This window comes from Amphiura filiformis, chromosome 2, assembly GCF_039555335.1.
Source record: "Amphiura filiformis chromosome 2, Afil_fr2py, whole genome shotgun sequence".
NCBI classification, from domain to species: domain Eukaryota; kingdom Metazoa; phylum Echinodermata; class Ophiuroidea; order Amphilepidida; family Amphiuridae; genus Amphiura; species Amphiura filiformis.
In genome coordinates this window covers 39,784,445-39,806,549 of record NC_092629.1, presented here as the reverse complement: position 1 = coordinate 39,806,549, position 22,105 = coordinate 39,784,445, and the positions used below count along the sequence as shown (strand labels likewise).

The window sequence follows — 22,105 nt, the reverse complement described above, 5'->3', positions numbered from 1 at the left end:
AATTCTTCCAGCGTATATGACACCTATGAGGATGGTGTAGTACCACATAGTTCATTCAGGTGGCTCACTAAGTTGAGGGTACACTCTTAATGATGCAATTCTTCCAGCGTATATGACACCTATGAGGATGATGTAGTACCACATAGTTCATTCAGGTGGCTCACTGAGTTGAGGGTACACTCTTAAGGGGGTGACACTAATATGACACCTATGAGGATGATGTAGTACCACATAGTTCATTCAGGTGGCTCACTGAGTTGAGGGTACACTCTTAATGATGCAATTCTTCCAGCGTATATGACACCTATTAGAATAGGTACACTCTTAACGATGCAATTCTTCCAGCGTATATGACACCTATGAGGATGTTTGTAGTACCACATAGTTCATTCACTGAGTTGAGGGTACACTCTTAAGGTAGTATGAACGGCTACGGTGTCATGCTCAGATTTGCTTGAAAATGATACAGAATGTGGAGATGGGTGAGAAAAACTCACATGCCAATTTTTAATTTTTTCCAAAAGAGCGTTTTTGACTTATGTAATTTTTGTAATTGGAAAACCCCATAGACTTTGCACACGGCATGTTTTTGGCATGTTACCAAGTTCTTCAAATCAGCTTAATTTTTGAAAACAAGTAGGCCTCATTTGTTTAAATATGATTTTCTCTCCTTTATACCCACTGCATAAATCTGGTTTTTAATTTATTTTATTGCAAAAATGCTACTTAATAAAGAACAGCAATTTTTTCCGAGATATTGGCCTTAACAAAGAAGATATAAAATGGTAATGTTAGTACTTTTTTCAATTTTCTTGACTTTTTCTAGAAACACTAAATTACCTAAATTCTAGAATTTTTTTGGAGCTAACTATAGGTCCAATTTCAACAAACAAGGTGTCATATGAAAGGTAATCAAATTTAGAAAATTCTCTCGCCAGCTTTTTTTAATTAAGTGTTTCTATTTTAAGTTATAGGTGTTTCTAAATTTCCCTAAAATCAAAAATTTAAAAATTAATTTTCTAAAAAATTAAACACTTTATCCAAAAAAGCTGGCGAGAGAATTTAGATATTAAGCTTATATACCATCCCTGAAAGTTTGGAAACCATAGCACACAGCATGTAGGCAAAAAAAATTATAATGTGGAAAAATTTAGGTAATTTTCAAAAAATAAAGAAATACATAAGAAATGGTAAAATTTTTATGAAACTCTAAAAATATGTGGAGTGAAGACTTATCTTTAGTTTGTTCTAAGTTTTAAATTAATACACAATTCCAATTTGCTATTGTGGCTATTTTGCTGCAAGCCTGATTAGCCGTTCATACTACCTTAACGATGCAAATCTTCCAGCATATATGACACCTATGAGGATGATGTAGTACCACATACATGTAGTTCATTCAGGTGGCTCACTAAGTTGAGGGTAGACTCTTAATGATGCAATTCTTCCAGCGTATATGACACCTATGAGGATGATGTAGTACCACATAGTTCATTCAGGTGGCTCACTGAGTTGAGGGTACACTCTTAATGATGCAATTCTTCCAGCGTATATGACACCTATGAGGATGATGTAGTACCACATAGTTCATTCAGGTGGCTCACTGAGTTGAGGGTACACTCTTAATGATGCAATTCTTCAAGCGTATATGACACCTATGAGGATGATGTAGTACCACATAGTTCATTCAGGTGGCTCACTGAGTTGAGGGTACACTCTTAACGATGCAATTCTTCCAGCGTATATGACACCTATGAGGATGATGTAGTACCACATAGTTCATTCAGGTGGCTCACTGAGTTGAGGGTACACTCTTAATGATGCAATTCTTCCAGCGTATATGACACCTATGAGGATGATGTAGTACCACATAGTTCATTCAGGTGGCTCACTGAGTTGAGGGTACACTCTTAATGATGCAATTGAATACCTGAGTGGAAGAAGGGCCTAACTCCAATTTTTTACAAAAATGAGTTAGACCCAGTATTTTATTGCCAGCAGACTGTTCTTCCTTGTGTGTGAAAGATGAGCCAAAATCCACACTCTAAATAGTCTTCCACGTACACTTTAATAATGGTTTTCATGGAAGAAAGGCCCAACTCCATGGAGTTGGGCCCTTCTTCCACAAATATATAGGGTTAAAGAGGAATTTTGTTCATCCATGAAATCTTTTTTTTACTACAATAAACTTTCTTGCTAACATATTACATGAGTTCTACTTATATGCATAATGGTGATTACCTAATTTCCGGAGCTATTTATAACACGGAACTGGCACTTGCAGTATATTAGTGGAAGAAGGGCCCAACTCCAGCTCAGATTAAGACCTGTACCGTTGCCATTGAAACATCATATATAATTTTGAATGTATGTAATATTGTATGTTCATGTATTAAAGGTCCCCGAAGACTAAAATATTCTGTCTATAAAACTTTTCCAAATATTAAGTTTTTTCTTAATATCTCAAAAACAGTTTTGATGGAGTTGGGCCCTTCTTCCACTCAGGTATTCAATTCTTCCAGCGTATATGACACCTATGAGGATGATGTAGTACCACATAGTTCATTCAGGTGGCTCACTGAGTTGAGGGTACACTCTTAATGATGCAATTCTTCCAGCGTATATGACACCTATGAGGATGATGTAGTACCACATAGTTCATTCAGGTGGCTCACTGAGTTGAGGGTACACTCTTACCGATGCAATTCTTCCAGCGTATATGACACCTATGAGGATGATGTACATGTAGTACCACATAGTTCATTCAGGTGGCTCACTATTGAGGGTAGACTCTTAATGATGCAATTCTTCCAGCGTATATGACACCTATGAGGATGATGTAGTACCACATAGTTCATTCAGGTGGCTCACTGAGTTGAGGGTACACTCAAGGGGGTGACACTAAATTCACGGTTGTTCTATTAGCAACGCAAAATCTATGAAAAATTCAGCTGGTTTACTAGCTAGAAAGTGAGGCCAGTTATCGATCCGTTATAGCTCGTTATGAATAATTCATGTTCGACCCTTGGATCATGTTAATTGAGTTTGGCAAATAACAACGTTGTTAGTTTTGCGAACTTTGCCTGTTCAATGAGAGTATAGCGCTACCCCAATACATCTGGGCACAAAACAGGCGAAAAACGATCCAGTTTAATGAAATGGCGGACGGGTATTCCCATCAGGCACCAGTGATATGTTTTTTCAAAGAAAGTCTACTAATTTGATATGAAATGACATTTTGCAATAGCAAAGTCAAAATTAGGACTTGCTGTCAATAATATGAAGGAAATATGTGACAGAGGCAAGGTGGGAAATACAAGTAGTATTTAAGTTATAATAACCTTTGATACCCGACCTGACCTTCCATCATGGCGCCTTATTCGTTTTTATGTATTTCTATTATGCTCTCAAGTAAAATATGATACCAATCTGCTCTGAGCAAACAATGTTACTTGGCTCCCAGCACGAATTATTGATTTTATACGGAAGTAAAGAAATGCACAGTGTATGTGCATGATGTGCAAGCATACTCCAAATATTTACGGTAAATCTGAATAGTGGTCACATGTTAACATATCATGTGTTCGGGAAATCACGTGGCAACATTTTAAGATTTCAGGCTTGTTTACTAGTTAATTGCCATTTGTACTCTTTATTATTTATCTTTGTTAATTAACATATATTTTAAATGCTGATAAATCGTGGTTGGCTACCCATGATATCTGTTAAATTCAATGTTTTATGAATATAATTCTACCACGCAGAGAGGGGTCACGCAGCAGAATTTCACATCACCTGACTTGCTACATTACGACGATCTGCTCTTCAAATTCATGTAAATTTCAAAGTTTATACATTTAATATATTTAATATGATACTAATTTTTTGTTATAACCAACTGGTACACAAAATATACTAGCTTATTACCTATACAGAAAGGTGATTATCAGCCTTCACTCAGCAAATTGACATGCCCGGCATATTATTATGCAGCCATTCTCCGTCTGGATAACATGACTGTCGCCCTCAATACGCCTGGGCGCAAATTTAAATAACAATACGCTATTTACATATCAATGCGGCCTCATGCTAATTAAAGCTGCCCCATCCAGGAGTTCATCTATGGTACACTCTTAACGATGCAATTCTTCAAGCGTATATGACACCTATGAGGATGATGTAGTAACACATAGTTCATTCAGGTGGCTCACTGAGTTGAGGGTACACTCTTAACGATGCAATTCTTCCAGCGTATATGACACCTATGAGGATGATGTAGTACCACATAGTTCATTCAGGTGGCTCACTATTGAGGGTAGACTCTTAATGATGCAATTCTTCCAGCGTATATGACACCTATGAGGATGATGTAGTACCACATAGTTCATTCAGGTGGCTCACTGAGTTGAGGGTACACTCTTAACGATGCAATTCTTCCAGCGTATATGACACCTATGAGGATGATGTAGTACCACATAGTTCATTCAGGTGGCTCACTGAGTTGAGGGTACACTCTTAACGATGCAAATCTTCCAGCGTATATGACACCTATGTCGAGGATGATGTAGTACCACATAGTTCATTCAGGTGGCTCACTGAGTTGAGGGTACACTCTTAACGATGCAAATCTTCCAGCGTATATGACACCTATGAGGATAGTGCAGTACCACATAGTTCATTCAGGTGGCTCACTGAGTTGAGGGTACACTCTTAACGATGCAATTCTTCCAGCATATATATGACATCTATGAGGATGATGTAGTACCACATAGTTCATTCAGGTGGCTCACTGAGTTGAGGGTACACTCTTAATGATGCAATTCTTCCAGCGTATATGACACCTATGAGGATGATGTAGTACCACATAGTTCATTCAGGTGGCTCACTGAGTTGAGGGTACACTCTTAATGATGCAATTCTTCCAGCGTATATGACACCTATGAGGATGATGTAGTACCACATAGTTCATTCAGGTGGCTCACTGAGTTGAGGGTACACTCTTAACGATGCAATTCTTCCAGCGTATATGACACCTATGAGGATGATGTAGTACCACATAGTTCATTCAGGTGGCTCACTGAGTTGAGGGTACACTCTTAATGATGCAATTCTTCCAGCATATATGACAAAACTCCAGGCAATCAGGACTAGGAGACCCAGTAGCTGAAAAGAAATAAAGTAAAATAAAGTATGGTTAAAACACGTAAAATAAAATACAATAACATGTTAGAAACCATTTCTTGTACATTGTAGTGGATCAATAAGGCAGAATGCCGAGTTGTTCTACATGAAAATAATATCAGGCGATAGATACACAGCTGGTTCTCAAAAGTACTTTTGACATTCTTAAACAAAACAGATAACATGTAAACCCTAAAAATTTAAAATTATAATGTTTGGATGTAATAATTATTGACAATTTTAATACCGTACCCTAAAATTATGTTTGGATGTAATAATTATTGACAATGTACACTTGTGACCGTTTTGAAGTGCACTTTCAATGATTCATCATGTTCATGAATGTGCGAACACAGCAGGACACAGTACCGGTATGTATTCTTGTTGCCATCATACTGCTACTAGTACGGGACTATGGGTCGGACACTACGGGTATCTAATTCTAACACGAGAAAATGCATGCATGGCTTATTGGAGTTGGAGACAAGGAAAAAAAGCAAATCAGATTGCCAAGATTATAGAGTCTGTTTATTTTATTCTTCATGTCTTTGTACATATCCAACAGGGTGAACAGATTTTTTAATCTGTTTGAAGATCACATGTATTAAAGTCACATGCATGACTTGTTTAAAGCCATATTATAATATTTACTGAGGAGGAAGCTCTCAATATTTTAAAAATTCTTTTTTTTTACACAAGTATTGTACTTTAAACCAACATACGTACCCTGCAAAAATCAAGACTCTACAGTAGAAATTTCAATTGAATGAACACAGCTTTTAACATCCAGGGGCGGCCTTAGATTCAACGAGAATCACAGAATCGACTCTCGTAATAATGACTACCGTAATTCTTGTAACATTTATTGCGAGTTGCGAGAATCAACTTCTTTCATTGAATCATGCAGTAAGTAAAGAGACTCGGATGTTTTTTGATTCTCGCAAACTGGCACGAAATCGAGGCCCTGACAGCTGCACGCGATCCAACTGTGATCGTATTGCATATATTTCAAACTACAATGCGAACATACATATGGGCAATTCCACGGTAACTCGTGCTACACTTTATGGCGTCCTTTTACATACTTTGTGCTCCAGCTTTTAAATTGATTTGATTGGAATCTTTATTTTTTGTATTTTAATACCCAACATTCAAGGCTAGATCCTCATAGTATTGCTAATTCAGGATATCAACTTTTGTATGTATGGGACAGCTGTAAAATCGGTAACTCGTACTACGAGCAGAGGACATGCTTAAAAATCACTCATTTTTATTTTGATGGTGTGCTAAAATAAAAATCACTAAAGCCTTATTGATTATATGATAAGTAATTGCTATAATAAGGTTTGTTTTGGTATACCTTAAAAAGTTGTGCCCCTCATAGTTTTACATTGACTGGCAAAAAACATGGTAACTCGTACTACGGTAACTCGTACTACAGTTTGTCCGCCATATATAAAATGGTATTGTTCATCTAAATGTCAAAATTTTTTTGATAACAATTCCTCAACAACTGGTGTAATGATCAAATAACTCAATCTATGTACAAATAACCCCCCAAATAACCCATCTATGTACAAATAACACTATTCAGTGTATGTACCAGCATACAATGTACCACACACATTACATACAAACATCCCAGCCTTACATACGCCTTGCTTGATCCTGTTTGGATATTTTATTCTAGGGCTTAAATTTAAACAGTTAAATTGAACAGTCAACAATTGATAAAACTTTTACTTCCATGTTATTTGACTCTAAATTCCCTCACAAAACTTGTAATGTTCATGGTTATTTGCTCTGTAAGTTTTTTAAAAATTGCTTGCTGAGTTATAGAATGTTTGGTCATCTTTTGGTTGAGACCATTTCCTGCTTGGTGCAAATACTCTAGTTTGCCCGATTTCAATCACTTCACTAAGCTGGAAAATGAGCCTCATTACACTCAACAACAAACCAATTTCCAATACAAATCTCAGAACTATACAAATCTCAGTATCAACAATGTCACTGTGGCTGTTAATCTCAGGATTTCCAGTATCTATTTTGTTTGTTTTATTTCTTCTTTGCCTCGGTTACTCATTCAGTGGATGTTTTAAGGTATCCTCTGTTCTTCCATGAGGCCCATATTAATTGATTATGTTGGTTCTTAGGCTAGATCCTAGGGGTGGAGGGCTAAAAATTTTGGTTGCATCATTTTGACCAGGTATTGATAGTGGGATATATGCTAAATAGCATGTTTTTTTAGAGAGACTGTACAATGTTAAGTCTTTGAGCTTAAAAAAAAGGACTTTATTGGTGTGTGCAAAAATTTGGTATAAATAAATTTACACTATTTTGGCACATGATCGGGGTGGAAACTGGCTCCTTGAATCGTATCTCTATCTTTGCCTTCCATATTTTTACTTTAATTTTCCTGCGACAGGACGCCACTTTTCTCTTTAATTTTGGCCCCCACACATGTGTGGTTGCCTGGTTGTTTGTTTCTTTCTTTCTTTGTTTGGCTGTACGGGCGGAAGCAAATTCATTAATCCACTGTACAGCTCCAACACAATAACTACAAACTTGGTACCGGTATGGTGATAGAATAATGGTGGCTTGATGTGCTGTGTAGTTTTGTGTTATGTTATTTGCATATTTATGAATATTAATAAGATTATTTACAAATTTTGCCTACATTTTCATTAATCCACTTTGCAGCATTATAAACACAATAACCAATCAACTTCAAACTTGGTTTGGTTGGATATGGTGGCCTGATGTGCTGTATAATTTTGTGTCATGTTATTTGCATATTTATGAATATTAATGAGCTTATTTTCATATTGCATATTAATTATTTTTTATTTACAAACCTTTGTTATTTACACACTTTTGTGTGTGTGTGTGTATGGGCACCTTAATTACGAACTGCATAATTCTAGTTTGTCATGGGGCAGGCTGCCCGCCCCCACACTGGCTACACTGCTGCTAGAAAGCTGTTACCAATATCATGGTCACATATAAATGCATATTCATGTAGTTGGGAGATCCTCTATTGCTGCCAAGTGGTAGATTTTGCATTACCTTTGCTGGTACAGGGGAAGTGGGCTATGGTAACTCGTGCTACATCGGTAACTCGTGCTACTGGTAACTCGTGCTACAGTTTTAAATGGGTCATTATTATGTGATGGATAGTGTTTTGTATATTAATTTCTTATTTTTACTCAAGGCACTACTGGTAGAAGGAAAATAATAAGTGGCATCAATTAAATTGCCAACATTTTGAAAATATATAAAAAATGCATCTTTCGGTAACTCGTATACGCCATATTTAGTGCTATGAAAACGCAATGAAAGAAAAAAAAATAGTTACCAATACCATGGTCACATATAAATGCATATTCATGTAGTTGGGAGATCCTCTATTGCTGCCAAATGGTAGATTTTGCATTACCTTTGCTGGTACAGGGGGAAATGGGCTATGGTAACTCGTGCTACATCGGTAACTCGTGCTACTGGTAACTCGTGCTACAGTTTTTAATGGGTCATTATTATGTGATGGATAGTGTTTTGTATATTAATTTCTTATTTTTACTCAAGGCACTACTAGTAGAAGGAAAATAATAAGTGGCATCAATTACATTGCCAACATTTTGAAAATACATAAAAAAAATGCATCTTTCGGTAACTCGTGCTACGCCATATTTAGTGCTATGAAAACGCAATGAAAGAAAAAAAAAAAATTAGTGGGGGATTATTTAAAATGTGTTGGATGTTTTTTGAAGACCATATTTCAGAGATATAAAATGTATCAAATTTAAAAGAAAAGTGCCCATGTTTAATAAAATAGGCCCACTTGGAAAATATCTAAGTTGAACAGGAGTTTTTCACTTAAAATACACTCTCCAAAGAAACTTTAAAAAAAAAACCAAAATGTTAGAACAATGCCGAAAAAAGTTTATAACTTGAACCTTACATCTGTTTGGAATAATATAAAAGTTAAAAGAAATATATATTGGCAATTTCATTTTTTTGAGTCATGTCCACTTTTGCTTGGAATTGCCCATATGTACAATCTTGGACACAATAATTGAAATACTAACCATAGTAACCAACCAATCACAAGTGAGATTCACTTCAGCGACAGCGTTACCCACCACGCAGACACAGGCATACATTGCGCAGTGTACGCAAAAAAATCATCATGCTATGTCGGGGTGTGTTCATTCAATTGAAATTGCTACTGTGTAGATGCTGTAGTTTTGTCAAAATCTGAATTTTTGAATAAAATGCAGGAACCCAGTCACAGGCCTTAAGCATCATATTCCGAGGAGCATTCTTTTGTGGCGAGTGACATGGTCTTTCAATTCACGCCGAGTGTCTTTGACAGGCGTGACTATATACATGTGTATGCTTCAGTGGTCATGAAAGAATTCAAAAGATAACCTCTGCCCCAAATCCCCCAATAATCCCGAGCTATTGTCTGAAACTGCTCCTCGAAAGATGTATCACAGGGTCTTAGCTAGAAATTGAGGGTTGCCCGTCATTTGAATAAAATTGCCTATCCTAATTTGACCTAAAACATTTACCAGACATCTATTAGCCCATTGGGGGTTCAAGAGTTCAAATACATACTATATGCATGTGTTGATATGGCCTTGTTCTACAAATTGGGTCTACTAAAAAGGTCAATTAGCTTCTCAAAACATACAATTTATAATATAGCATCTGTCAAAGGCATTTTGCCCGTCCCAGGAGCAAACTGGATGTCTAAAAAATGACGGCCAGACGGGTGGCTAGCTAAGACCCTGATGTATCATAAGAACTCAGTCTTCAAGTTCAAATGATAGTCATGTAACGACCAAAAGATAAATTACTGTCTACTGACTATCATTGAAGACTGAGTTCCGCAGTCTAGCAGGAACCGTCGTTTCATTATTACGATGGAATTATTACTAGTCGAATGCATGTATACACGATGTTCATAACACAGTCAGTACGTACATCAACGGTACATGGGCGTGCGGGATGGTGATCGACACAACAAAGCGAAGGATCGTACCATAACACGACCGAAGGAGTGATACCATACGTATTCATTCATGAATCATGTATTGGCAACATCGCTGTCGGCGCTGGTACTACATGCATGACATGTACTACAACTACCAGTGCAGTAGTAAATTCCAATTTTCTTTGGCGGTTTGCTTTGGCTTTGCCTTTGTTCGGCTCAAAAATAAAAGGGAATACATCTGACAGTAAAAGCTAATATTTTATGGCAAAGAAGTGCTGATCTATTTTTAAAATGTTATAATATGGCTTTAAAAAGTGTAGGCCCTAAGCTTAATTACTATGATCTGGATGGATGCATGCCATGAAAGTAATATTATTTATGATCTGTGTCAACAGATCATAAATAATCATGATAATATTACTTTGTCTTTGATGTTTACTCACAAATGAAATAACTATGTTCACACTCTTCTTGCTTAATGATATCATTCCTCTTCTCTTTAGCTTTTCTTTTGCAGTTGAAAAGTACTGACCAAATGCAATTATCAAAATTTAAAGGCAGAAATTGACAGTAAGTTGAGACTGCTTTATATTGCCATTGTTTTGGTTCACACAAAAAAGCGACCTAAAAAAAAGTTATGGCGCCCTCTATAATATAACAGCGCTCGCACCGAATTATTTTGTCACATTTCTTTTCATTGGTTGACATCGGGATCAACTACTAATATCATCCAATCAGACATCGCGTACTGAAATATGCTGGAAGGATCCATTGGCCATGACCTTTGACCCATTCATGTCGCCGCACCGCAAGAATACGTGAACTGGTAAAATCATAGAAAATTACTGCAATTTTTAGGAATGATAACTCACCTGTAACAGTTTCTGACCATCCCGACTTGAATAAGAAGTATTTAATGTATTTATGTGTAAGTTTTTAATAAGAAATGATTCACATAAAACAATGAAAATTCTAATCAAAGTTGTCAATACGGTAACGTAAGCTTACAATTACATCATTCCATCATTCATGTCCATGGGCATGAATGATGGGCGATCTTTTCATTTTAGACCACCAATCGCTATATAGGGACTAAATTATTACTTTTGCATTTAATAAGGTTTACTTTTGCATCAAGGTTAAAAAGAGGGTAGGCTATTAATACACTATAATAGCCAAAAGGAGGAGGGTAGGGCTATAGCCAAAATAACAATTTCTCGATCATGAGTGATGAGAGGATGTAGTCCGAATAATCAGACCCAGAACAAATTATTAATTTCTGACATTATCGTGTACTGGGTCTGAACTGTTTTCATTCGAAATCTTGATGGCAAATTGGACAATAGAAGCACATGGTGCTACTTCACAGTTTTTAATCCCCTATTCATGTTGCGTGAATCACTGATTTAGTCTCTATTGTGGACCATCCTTTTGATACTTGAGTATTTGGACAAGCGGAACAGGTTTGACAGGCCCCTTTGTCTACCTCTCTGTTTGTAAACAAACGAGGAGGTCGAAATCGTCCTCCTCGCCGAATACGAAAGTCAGCGTAATAGTACGGCACTGCCACTGGCATGCTGGAGAGGATGTACCTTCTGCGTCAGCGTACTTTTCATAGAATAACACGATCTCGCGACCTGCATGACCGAACCTTGACCTTGCCTAGCAATGACCGTGTGATTGGTTAATTGACCTTTTCGGTAAATCCCATAACCCTTTGCGAGTACACCTGAGAACTTGTCATTTGACGTCACGCCGGCTTGCAATGCACAGTAACGATGTTCGATAAACAATGTGCGCATCGGCGCGGAGCGGCGTGACGCAGAATGACGAGTTCTTAGAGTACTCGCAAAGGCTTATGGGATTTACCGAAAAGGTCAATTCTCAAAAGCTGTGAGCCTGTGTTTGCGCCGTATTAAGCGCTGGTATTTGCGTAGTACGCTCGGCGCAAATAACTGTGCGTACCCAAGTCCGCTCTCATGATCGAGAATTTAATATTTTGGCTATAGTCAGCTAAATTGGCTCAAACACAGGTTCAAACACAATATTTTATTTATTATGCGCCATAATATAGAAATTGTCAAAGAGAAGAGGTCAACTCAAGACCACCCTCGCTATATATTAAAGGACTAAAGTCTAAATCAGGAAATAGCTACATGTATAAATTTATCAAATTTAAACTTTCTCGACAAGGTTAAACTTGTTTTCAACTGTACAAACATACCTTTTTATTATTCCATTGAACATTTTGTTCCAAAATTCACATTTATATTCGCATGACGGGGTCACCAAAGTCCAGAGGTCACCCAGAGCTCAAATCTCAAATAACTCGACATCTTAAAATTAACATTGGAGTTTTTGGACCTAGACCTTGTACTTCATGTGTGTAAATTCTCATGCTTCTACTACATGTAGCATGACTAGGAGGAACGCACGATTTGTTACCTGGATGCCCTACAGATTCTAAACACCATAGAATTTATAAACTGTTCATGGGATTTGGCCCATTCTGACCAGCTGCACCTGTGCATGAATGATGACATGATGTATGAATGTTAAATTCATACATTTTTTGAAGCCTCTCCTCCCATAGGATATACCTACGGATCGTAAGGGAGGGTGATGCAACTAAAAAGACAGCTTCCCATAAAAATATGGAGGTTGTCCTGAGGACAACTAAAGCATGAATTATGTTTGTCCTCAAAACATTTTGGTTGTCCCCAAAATATATATGGCCATGTGTTTTGAACTCGCCACCCTTAGCGTTACATCACAAATATTGTGAATTTTTACACCAATCAAGTTTCAAATTCGAATATCTCGACAACTATCAACCCTAAACTAGCAAAAGTATACATTTTTGGAAAGCTGAAGGTAAAAAGCAATTTAAATATACACATTTCAACTCATTGTACAGGGTGACCTTGAAGTTATACAGGGTGGAATAAAAAAAATCCAAATTAAAAGTAAACAACGTTGATTTGGTTAGAGGTTAGGACAGCGTTCAAGCTTTGACTTACGTTTGGCGGACAGAATGGTGGGAACTTAAAGTGAAAGATATCCTACTTAAAGGAACATTTTCTGGGGTGAAATTTTGTGTAGAAACTGAATCTGACATAAAAAATGCATAATTGTCAACTTGAAAATTTTCCCCATAGCTCTGTACAGGCATATTTCTGCCCGAAGTCCTCAAATTTGAGCGAAAATTGGCGCAAAAAAAATAAGTCCTTCAAAACTGGGACTCTCAGGGCTAAACAAATATAAACTTGCTCTAGAGGGAGGTCTTGGCTATAGCAAGTTTATATTTGTTTAGCCTTAAACCTCACAGTTTTGAAGGACTTATTTTTTTTTCGAAGGCCTTTATTTTTTTCACACTCGCCGAAATGTTAGGGGTAGGGGTAACATATTACTATAATTTTTGTCAGTACATTTAACTGAGTCAAGTTTTATACCACTATTTAGCTAGTTAAATACTGAACATAAATACACAAAAAGCATCTCAATAGCTCGTATCATTGAGGAGTTATGGCTTTTTCAAGCTCAAAATTAGGCGAAAATTGCATTTTTTCCCAAATCAATTGTCACCCTGACCCCCAACTTTCTAACCCTGTTACAGAAATAAAGAAACAGATTCATTCTATTTAATGATTTGAATATCACAAATGTACCTTTGTCACATAATTAGCATAAAATATTAGGCACTACTCAATAGTTTTCATGTTCATACACTCACAGGAAATCAGCAAGTCAAAATTTTTGTCACCCCAAAACGGCCATTTTCGGCCAAAATTGGACCAAAAAATGAATTTTTCTCAAAATCGGTGAAAAATAAGGGGTTTTAAGGGCTTCTGTAAAATAGGGGAAATTATGGGGTAAATTACCGTAAAACAAGGTGAAAACAACTTTTTGAACACATACATGTATGATTAAACCAGTTAAAATGGCTATTCAAGGTGCATTCTATACTAACTAGGAAGTTTGTGTCTCAAAAAACAATTATAGGTATGAAAACCTAGGTTAACACAGTTGCTAGTCAGCTAAATTGGCTCAAACACAGGTTCAAACACAATATTTTATTTGCATAGAAATTGTCAAAGAGAAGATCTAGGTCAACTCAAGACCACCCTTGCGATAAGACCACCCTCGCTATATATTAAAGGACTAAAGTCTAAATCAGGAAATAGCTACATGTAATTTATCAAATTAAACTTTCTCAACAAGGTTAAACTTGTTTTCAACTGTACAAACATACCTTTTTATTATTCCATTGAACATTTTGTTCCAAAATACACATTTATATTAAAATTTATTATAGCTATTTTTGACGTAATACTACTAGTAAGCTTGACTGCTTGATGCAAAACCGTTGATGACCAGCTCCACAGCTTTCGCATAGCATGAGCGCATTCGCATGACGGGGTCACCAAAGTCCAGAGGTCACCAGAGCTCAAATCTAAAATGAGTCCACATCTTAAAATGAACATTGGAGTTTTTGGACCTAGACCTTGTACTTCATGTGTGCAAATTCTCACGCTTCTACTACATGTAGCAATAGCATGACTAGGAGGAATGCACGATTTGTTACCTGGATGCCCTACAGATTCTAAACACCATAGAATTTATAAACTGTTCATGGGATTTGGCCCATTCTGACCAGCTGCATCTGTGCATGAACATGACATGATGTATGAATGTTAAATTCATAAGTTTTTGAAGCCTCTCCTGCCATAGGATATACCTACGGATCGTAAGGGAGGGTGATGCAACTAAAAAGACAGCAAGACAGCTTCCCCTCCACTTGCACAGTCACAACTGATCATTTTTTGCATTTTTAGCCCAAAACGATAATATTTACCAATGATAACAAAAAAGTGCATTATCCCAGGAAATAAGTAAACTGGAACTGTTATGTGAAAAGGGTGAAAGTTTTTGTCAAACCATGTCTCCCTTTTGTCAGAAGATGAACAGGGACTGTCTTTTGGAATTTGTAGGAGAGCATTATATATCTCTTCTGGAGCCTTCAAGGAGAGCTGTTTAGACTATTTACAATAGAATGTAATTAAAGGAGATAATGGTCAACTATTTGTAAGGAGAGCTAAAAATCACTCTCCTATATCAGATTTAACATATTAATAGGCATTTAAGGGGAACAGTAGAGAGCGATTGCTCTCGCTTCCCTCAAAAGGCAGTCCCTGGATGAATTTTGGGTCAAAATTGACTTTTTTTTTTTTAAAATGCCCCTTTTTGACCCATATTTTGACCAAAATGATGATTTTTGCCAAGGCATATCTTACGGAAAAAAATACTAAAAAGTGTTCAAGCATTGAATCTGTTGTCAATGCAATGCTATGCAAACTAGAGCATCTGAAGAAGATTAATTTTGGTTTTATTCATCGTTTTCTCCAAAAATGGTGTTTTCAGTGGCACAGATTTAGGGCCTTTTTATTATCAAGTAAATAAGTAGCGCCCTCGCTCAGATGTGCCTGTTCCTAGCATAGCATGAGGGCATGACATGGTCACCAGAGCCCAGAGAGGTCACCAGTGCTCAAATCCAAAATGACTCCACATCTTAAAATTAACATTAGACCTAGACCTTGTACTTCATGTGTGCAAATTCTCATGCTTGTATAGACGATTTCCGTAATTGACCACTTAAATGCATGCGTTGGTAACGTTTAGCTCTACTAACTCCAGTTTAAGCGGAACAGAAACACTGAAAGCGTAGGCCAAAGATCAAATTACATACTCCCAATTATGCAAATTAATTTGCTAAGTAAAAAAATAAAATGAACTATCTAATTAATTACTAGATTACAAATGTAGCAAACAATGCTAAACGTATATTATACTTTATTTTGCTACTTATACTACATTATGTACCAAGTTTCAGCTAGATAGTCCTTATAGTTACTTAGCAAATTAACTTTGCATAATTGGGAGTATGTAATTTGATCTTTGACCTCGCTTAGTGTTTCTGCTCCGCTAAACTGGAGTTAGTAGAGCCAAACGCCACCAACGGCATTTAAGTGGTCGACACGGAAATCGCTCTATAAATGCACCATTTAAGAACTGGATGCCCTACAGATTCTAAACACCATAGAATTTATAAACTGTTCATGGGATTTGGCCCATTCTGTGTAGATAAATCTGTGCATGAACACATGAACATGATGTACAATGTATGAATGTTAAATTCATACATTTTTTGAAGCCTCTCCTGCCATAGGATATACCTACGGATCGTAAGGGAGGGTGATGCAACTAAAAAGTCAGCTTCCCCTCCACTTGCATAGTCACAACTGATCATTTTTTGCAAATCAAAACCACTTAAAGGTCCGTAACCTGATCGACAATATATCATTCCCCCCCTGATTTTTGTCATTGTAAATGAGTTTTTGGTATCACAAAATAGATCGTATTTTTCTTATTCCTATTCTGAAATGTGACGCTCCAAGTCAATGTATTTCTGGAGAAATCAGAATTCATGCCAATACACCTCCCTTGGTGGCTACCAATTTCTGGAATTCTGGACAGGCTTATCGTAGATAATTATAGTCTCCTCAACAGCTAGTTTGGTTTTGCGTCATTCACATTGTATGAAAGGAGCGAACCGCAATAACTGCTGAAGAGACTTCAGTTACTATAAAGCTTTAAAATTCCTTCCGAAATCAGAAGCTGCTCGTGTGGCGCAGTTGGTTAGAGCGTCGTATTTTGGTACCAGAGGTCCCCGGTTCAAATCCCGGTAGGAAAGGGTTTTTTTCTGCTCCATTTTTAAACCCAAAATTATTTACATTCATTTGAAATGTACATATTGCAAGGGGAAATATATTTGGTTTCTTTTTTTTCAGAATTGGTACAAAAAGAGTTTTTACAAATCTAAATTTTCCGTTCAATACGGGCATTTCCAGCATTCATGCATTGTCGTCGGGGCATTTCTGTTTTGCTTTGTTATTGAGCTCTATTGCCATATGCCATAATTTATATACAAAAATCATCATGAACGATATACAGACGAACACGAAAAGACTGGTTGTGGGGAAATGTCACCGTAGTATTGGAATGTGTACCTAGACTAGGTACAGTGGAGCTTGGTTAATGTCAGTGCAACCACGCACGCATGGCACATGACGAACGGGAATTACGGCACATGTTATTGCTTACCTTCCCAGAATGCAATTCACGCATGCCAAGTATTGGGTTGCAAATTTTGCTATTTATTCACATTTACGCAGAAAATGCTCTCGTTTTTTTCACAAAGCTGCATAAAGGGGACAATATTTGATATTATATGTAATTTCTAAAAAGACAATCCATATCCAAAACCAATAGGGTTACCCCCCTTTAATTTTGCAAGGGGTTTTAATTTTGCCAGAAGCCTTAAAGGTAGAAAGACCCTTATGCAATGCCATTTTTTGACAATTTGTGATATTTTCCTTAACAGAAAACTACATTTCTTAGCTTTCCTTTGCTTTTGACCTCATTCAAATACAATATTCCGTTCAAAAGTTGAAATTATAAATGTGGCAAGGGATTCGGCAAAATCTGAGAATTTTATGAAATTTGTATACTTTTACATATGTAATGTTTTTCTTTTGTATTTTATTGTTTTTCAAACTGTGATTTTAAAAAAAATCAACTTTTAAAATAAATTTCAGCAGCTTTAAGCTAATTTAGTTAATTAAAAGTGTATTATTATTACTTTTGGTAAATATTGTATACCTTGAAGTGTTTTTTAATCCATTTTGATGTATATTTTATATTTTTGATGACAATTCACACAAAGTAATAATTATTAAATGTTATTTTGACGTTTTTTGCAATTTCTATTTTGGACAATACATGTAGTGTAATTTTTGATGCACAATATCTCCAGTTCTGTTTTTCTAATTAAAAAGCTACTTGCCACAGTTGTTCATTCGTATATTCTGCATGCACTGACGATTTTGTTTTGTTGATAGCGTGCTCCTATTTCTGTAATTTATCATTATGCATTATTAATGAGCCGCAAATTTCGTATAATTTGCATATAAACAAACAAAAAACATCAGTGCATGCATAATTGTCTAAAAATCCTAAATACCAAGTTTCATGTTGATAGGTGGTATACTTTGGTCAGGAGAGCGCATCAACATTTTCCAAAATGAATATTGGATCCCTCATTTGCATAATTTATGCGAAAAGTACCAGAATGCGCATAATTTACCATGTACTTTTAATTTTATGGAGAAAAACAAATGAAAAGTATTAAAATTTAAAAAAAAAACATTAGGATCTATCTCAATTTGTACCTTAACGACTCAAATAGCAACGTTTGCACAGTATTTTATGTGGGACCTGCAAGTGCATCAGACATATCAAATTGCATTCTGAATACAAGGAATGTCCAGGCCTGATATCAAATGATTTTGATTTTTTGAAGTTGGCGACATAATACAAATTATATGATTTAAATTATTTAATATCAGAAGGACGTTCTTCGTATTCAGAACGATATATCTGATGTGCTCTCAGGCCCCACAACAAACACTGTGTGAAGGTGGGTGACCGACCCCTTAATTACATTAAACATTTACAATATGCATTGTACCTGTAAACTTTACTGTCATTTTTGTTTTGTGATTTTATTTACTACAGAACCTTATCTACTAAATACACATCAACTCAACACCATGGCAACAGCAGCTAGCCGGTGGGATTCAGATGATGATGACGATATCAGCATCTTACCAAGTCTTTTTGATGACAGTGGTATAGTTTCAGACCAGCCAAGCACAAGTAGGACTCCACGAATTAAAGTAGCAGAACCAGTGGTGACCGCTGTATCCGACAGTTCATCAGAGCCGGGTTCGCCAGATTCTAACTGTTCGATATGTCTGAGCAAACTGCAGAATAAGGCCTTTACCGATGACTGTTTCCACACATTCTGTTTTGTGTGCCTGTTAGAGTGGTCAAAAGTCAAAGCTACCTGTCCACTCTGTAAAACCGCTTTCAAATCTGTCATCCACAACGTGCGGTCTAATGAAGACTATGACCAGTATCATCTACGTCCGTCGGAGTCTTCTGCGTCCACAAGCGGGGAAAACGGACATAGGTTTAGATATCGTACAACAGTGACTGACGATAGACGTGAAGAGTGGGAGAGACGGAGAAGTCGATTTTTCAACCGTAGCGTCAGAAGAGCGCAGAGAAGACGGCGTGAAGAATTGGCTATCGATAGGCGGCGTTTGATATACGCAGCCGGTATGTGGGCACGGCGGTTGGGATACAGTGGACTGAGTCGTCACCGTGACATTTCAGCCGATTTCTTCAACGATAATCCGGCAGTGATGCATAGACTTGTACCATGGCTCCATCGAGACCTGAATGTCTTATTCAATAATGAAGAAGACCATGTGACCTTCATGACGCAGTACATTCTCTCCCTTATACCAAACATTGAGATGGACAGTGATGATTTCCTCGAACGCCTTCGCCCATTTTTTTACAGTCGTACAGAGCATTTTGTCCATGAGCTAATCAGTTTTATGCGCGATCTCCGTGCGATATGATTGCGTGACGATCAAATAGTGCACTACGCCAATCCCGTCTTTCGTTCGCTCACTCGCAATCGCCGTCCTCTGCATATACCGTCACCTACTAGTATGAGAAATCGTTTGAGAAATCGCATGTTCAATGATGATGATAATGACTCGGTAATAAGCATATCCAGTGGCGATGAAGACGATGTGATACCGCTACCAACGCCACCCTCGCATCCTCCACCACCTCCCCCTCCCCCACCACCAGAAATTGATCTGACTACTCCTTCGAGGGACCAGCCAAGTACACCCAGGGGAAATGACACATCGGAAACGCACAATCCAGAACCACCAGCCGGTTTCGATCAGCCAGGACCTTCACGAATTGGGATCAAAATCAAACAAGAAAAACGTTCCCCAAGTGTAGTTACCAATGGAACGGCCACAAGATCCGGAAATAGCAGTAGCAGCAGTGGGAGTAGCAGCAGTAGCAGTGACAGCGATGATAGTGATAGCGAGAGTGACAGTAGTGCGGTGTCGATCATCGGTTATGTAAAACCGCTCCACGAAAGAACTCCCGAAGGATTCATAGATTTATCCTCCGACCCGGAAGCAGAACCAGTGCCTAAGAAAGTGGCCAAGAAAAAAGGTCAAACAAATCAATCAAATAGCAGAGGAGAAAGCTCTAGGAGTATGAGGTCATGGAGTAGAAGTCGCAGCAGGAGTAGAGATAGAGGCGCCCGACGTAGAAGTAGAAGCAGAGATTCGCGCAGGGAGCCAAGTCGTCTGGATATGATTTTGGCAAGAGCAGGGTTAGAGGATGAAGATAGGTCGCGAAGACGTCGCTCCGTCAGCAGAGATCGCAGATCACCGTCCCCGTCATTTGCGAGAGTTTATAGCTCGTCAAGAGAACGTCGTCAGTCTAGAGATCGACAATCGCAGTCCAGACACAGATCTCCGTCACCGTGGGGATCGCCACACTCCAGATCCTCACATCGTTTCGAGGTTACCTCAAGAAGTCGATCTGACCAGAGACGTCAGGAAACACGGAATAAGTCGCGTTCCAGAAGTCGAACAAGAGACCATAGACATCAAGAAGTATCGTCGCAACGATCTTCATCGTCATACCAAAACCGACACAACAGCCCTGTCCGTCATAGAGATACATACACAAATTTGCATTCGAGAGAAAGGTCTCGATCTAAAGATAGAGGGCACTCATCATACAGATCTCATACCAGTGTTTCTTCTTCATCAAGATCTAAAAATCGTGAGAGATCGAGATCAAGAGAACGTCATAGGTCAAGATCAAAAGATCGCCATAGGTCAAGATCGAGAGATCGCCATAGGTCGAGGTCAAAAGGTCGTCGTAAGTCCAAATCAAAGTCGCCAAAGAGGCATACCTCGTCAAACAATTACAGTAGTAGTAGAAAAGGAAAAGAACCTGTATCAAAGAGTAGCTCAAAGACGAATTCAAAAAGCAAGTCTTCTAAAGACACTTCGAAATCTAAAGACTCATCAAAATACGAATCAAGTACTAGAGATAAATACAGTAACGGGAAATCATCAAAATCATCGTCACATGCGCAAGATAAACACAAAAGCTCAAAAACTAGCAGTAACCATACTAGCAGTAGCAGTAAGCGACACAGTAAACATCGTAGCGACGATTCAAGCGATTCTGAACGGACTGGCAGTAGTAGGCATAAAAGCAAGAAACGCCACAGTAAACACTCGAGCGATGACTACGACTCTGAACGTACTAGTAGTAGTAAGCATAAGCAAAAGAAATCCAAAGGGGGGAGTAAGTCCAAGAATGGCAAGAGCAGCAGCAGTAGCAGCAAGAGGGCAAGAAGAGACAAGAGTAGTTCTTCTGAGACTAGTTCATCTAGTTCAGCGTCATCTTCGAGGACCTCGTCTACCAGCACAAGTTTGTCATCGTCTTCAAGTTCAGACTCAAATTAAATCAATTTTTAATAATTTGCCATCAAATTTGTATATGTCGCCAGTTTCAGAAAATCAAAATGATTTGATAATTCTTCATATTCAGAATGCAGTTTGATATTTCTGATGTGCTCATGTCCCACAAAAAATACTGTGCAAATGTTGCTATCTGCTTGCTTAAATGCATATGGTATGTGGGGACTCAAGTAAAGCTTTAGGTACTGAGCAGAGGAGGCTTAAAGGCATTCCTACAATGCACTATGATTGGGAAATTTGACCAATATAACCTAATTTTAGAGGCAAAGTCCCCATTGCCACACACACAAAATGGTCATTTTAAAACTGCAGCCAACGAGCTAATAGTTGAGACTTAGGACTGATATTTGATTTTCTTACAGGAAACATTCATATTGTCCCACTGCATTAATTTTATTCCTAAGTCTCAATGTTTTCAATGTTAAATAAT

The 22,105-nt window shown here is 37.6% G+C and overlaps 1 protein-coding gene across 1 annotated transcript; it reads left to right on the top strand.

Moving 5' to 3' along the window:
• Nucleotides 1-10,978: 10,978 nt before the first annotated feature.
• Nucleotides 10,979-21,862, top strand: LOC140146205 (uncharacterized). The gene is given in 2 exon segments (XM_072167987.1): nucleotides 10,979-11,003; nucleotides 18,812-21,862. A coding segment is annotated over 1 exon segment (2,814 nt). The 5' UTR covers nucleotides 10,979-11,003; nucleotides 18,812-18,846; the 3' UTR covers nucleotides 21,661-21,862.
• Nucleotides 21,863-22,105: the final 243 nt, after the last annotated feature.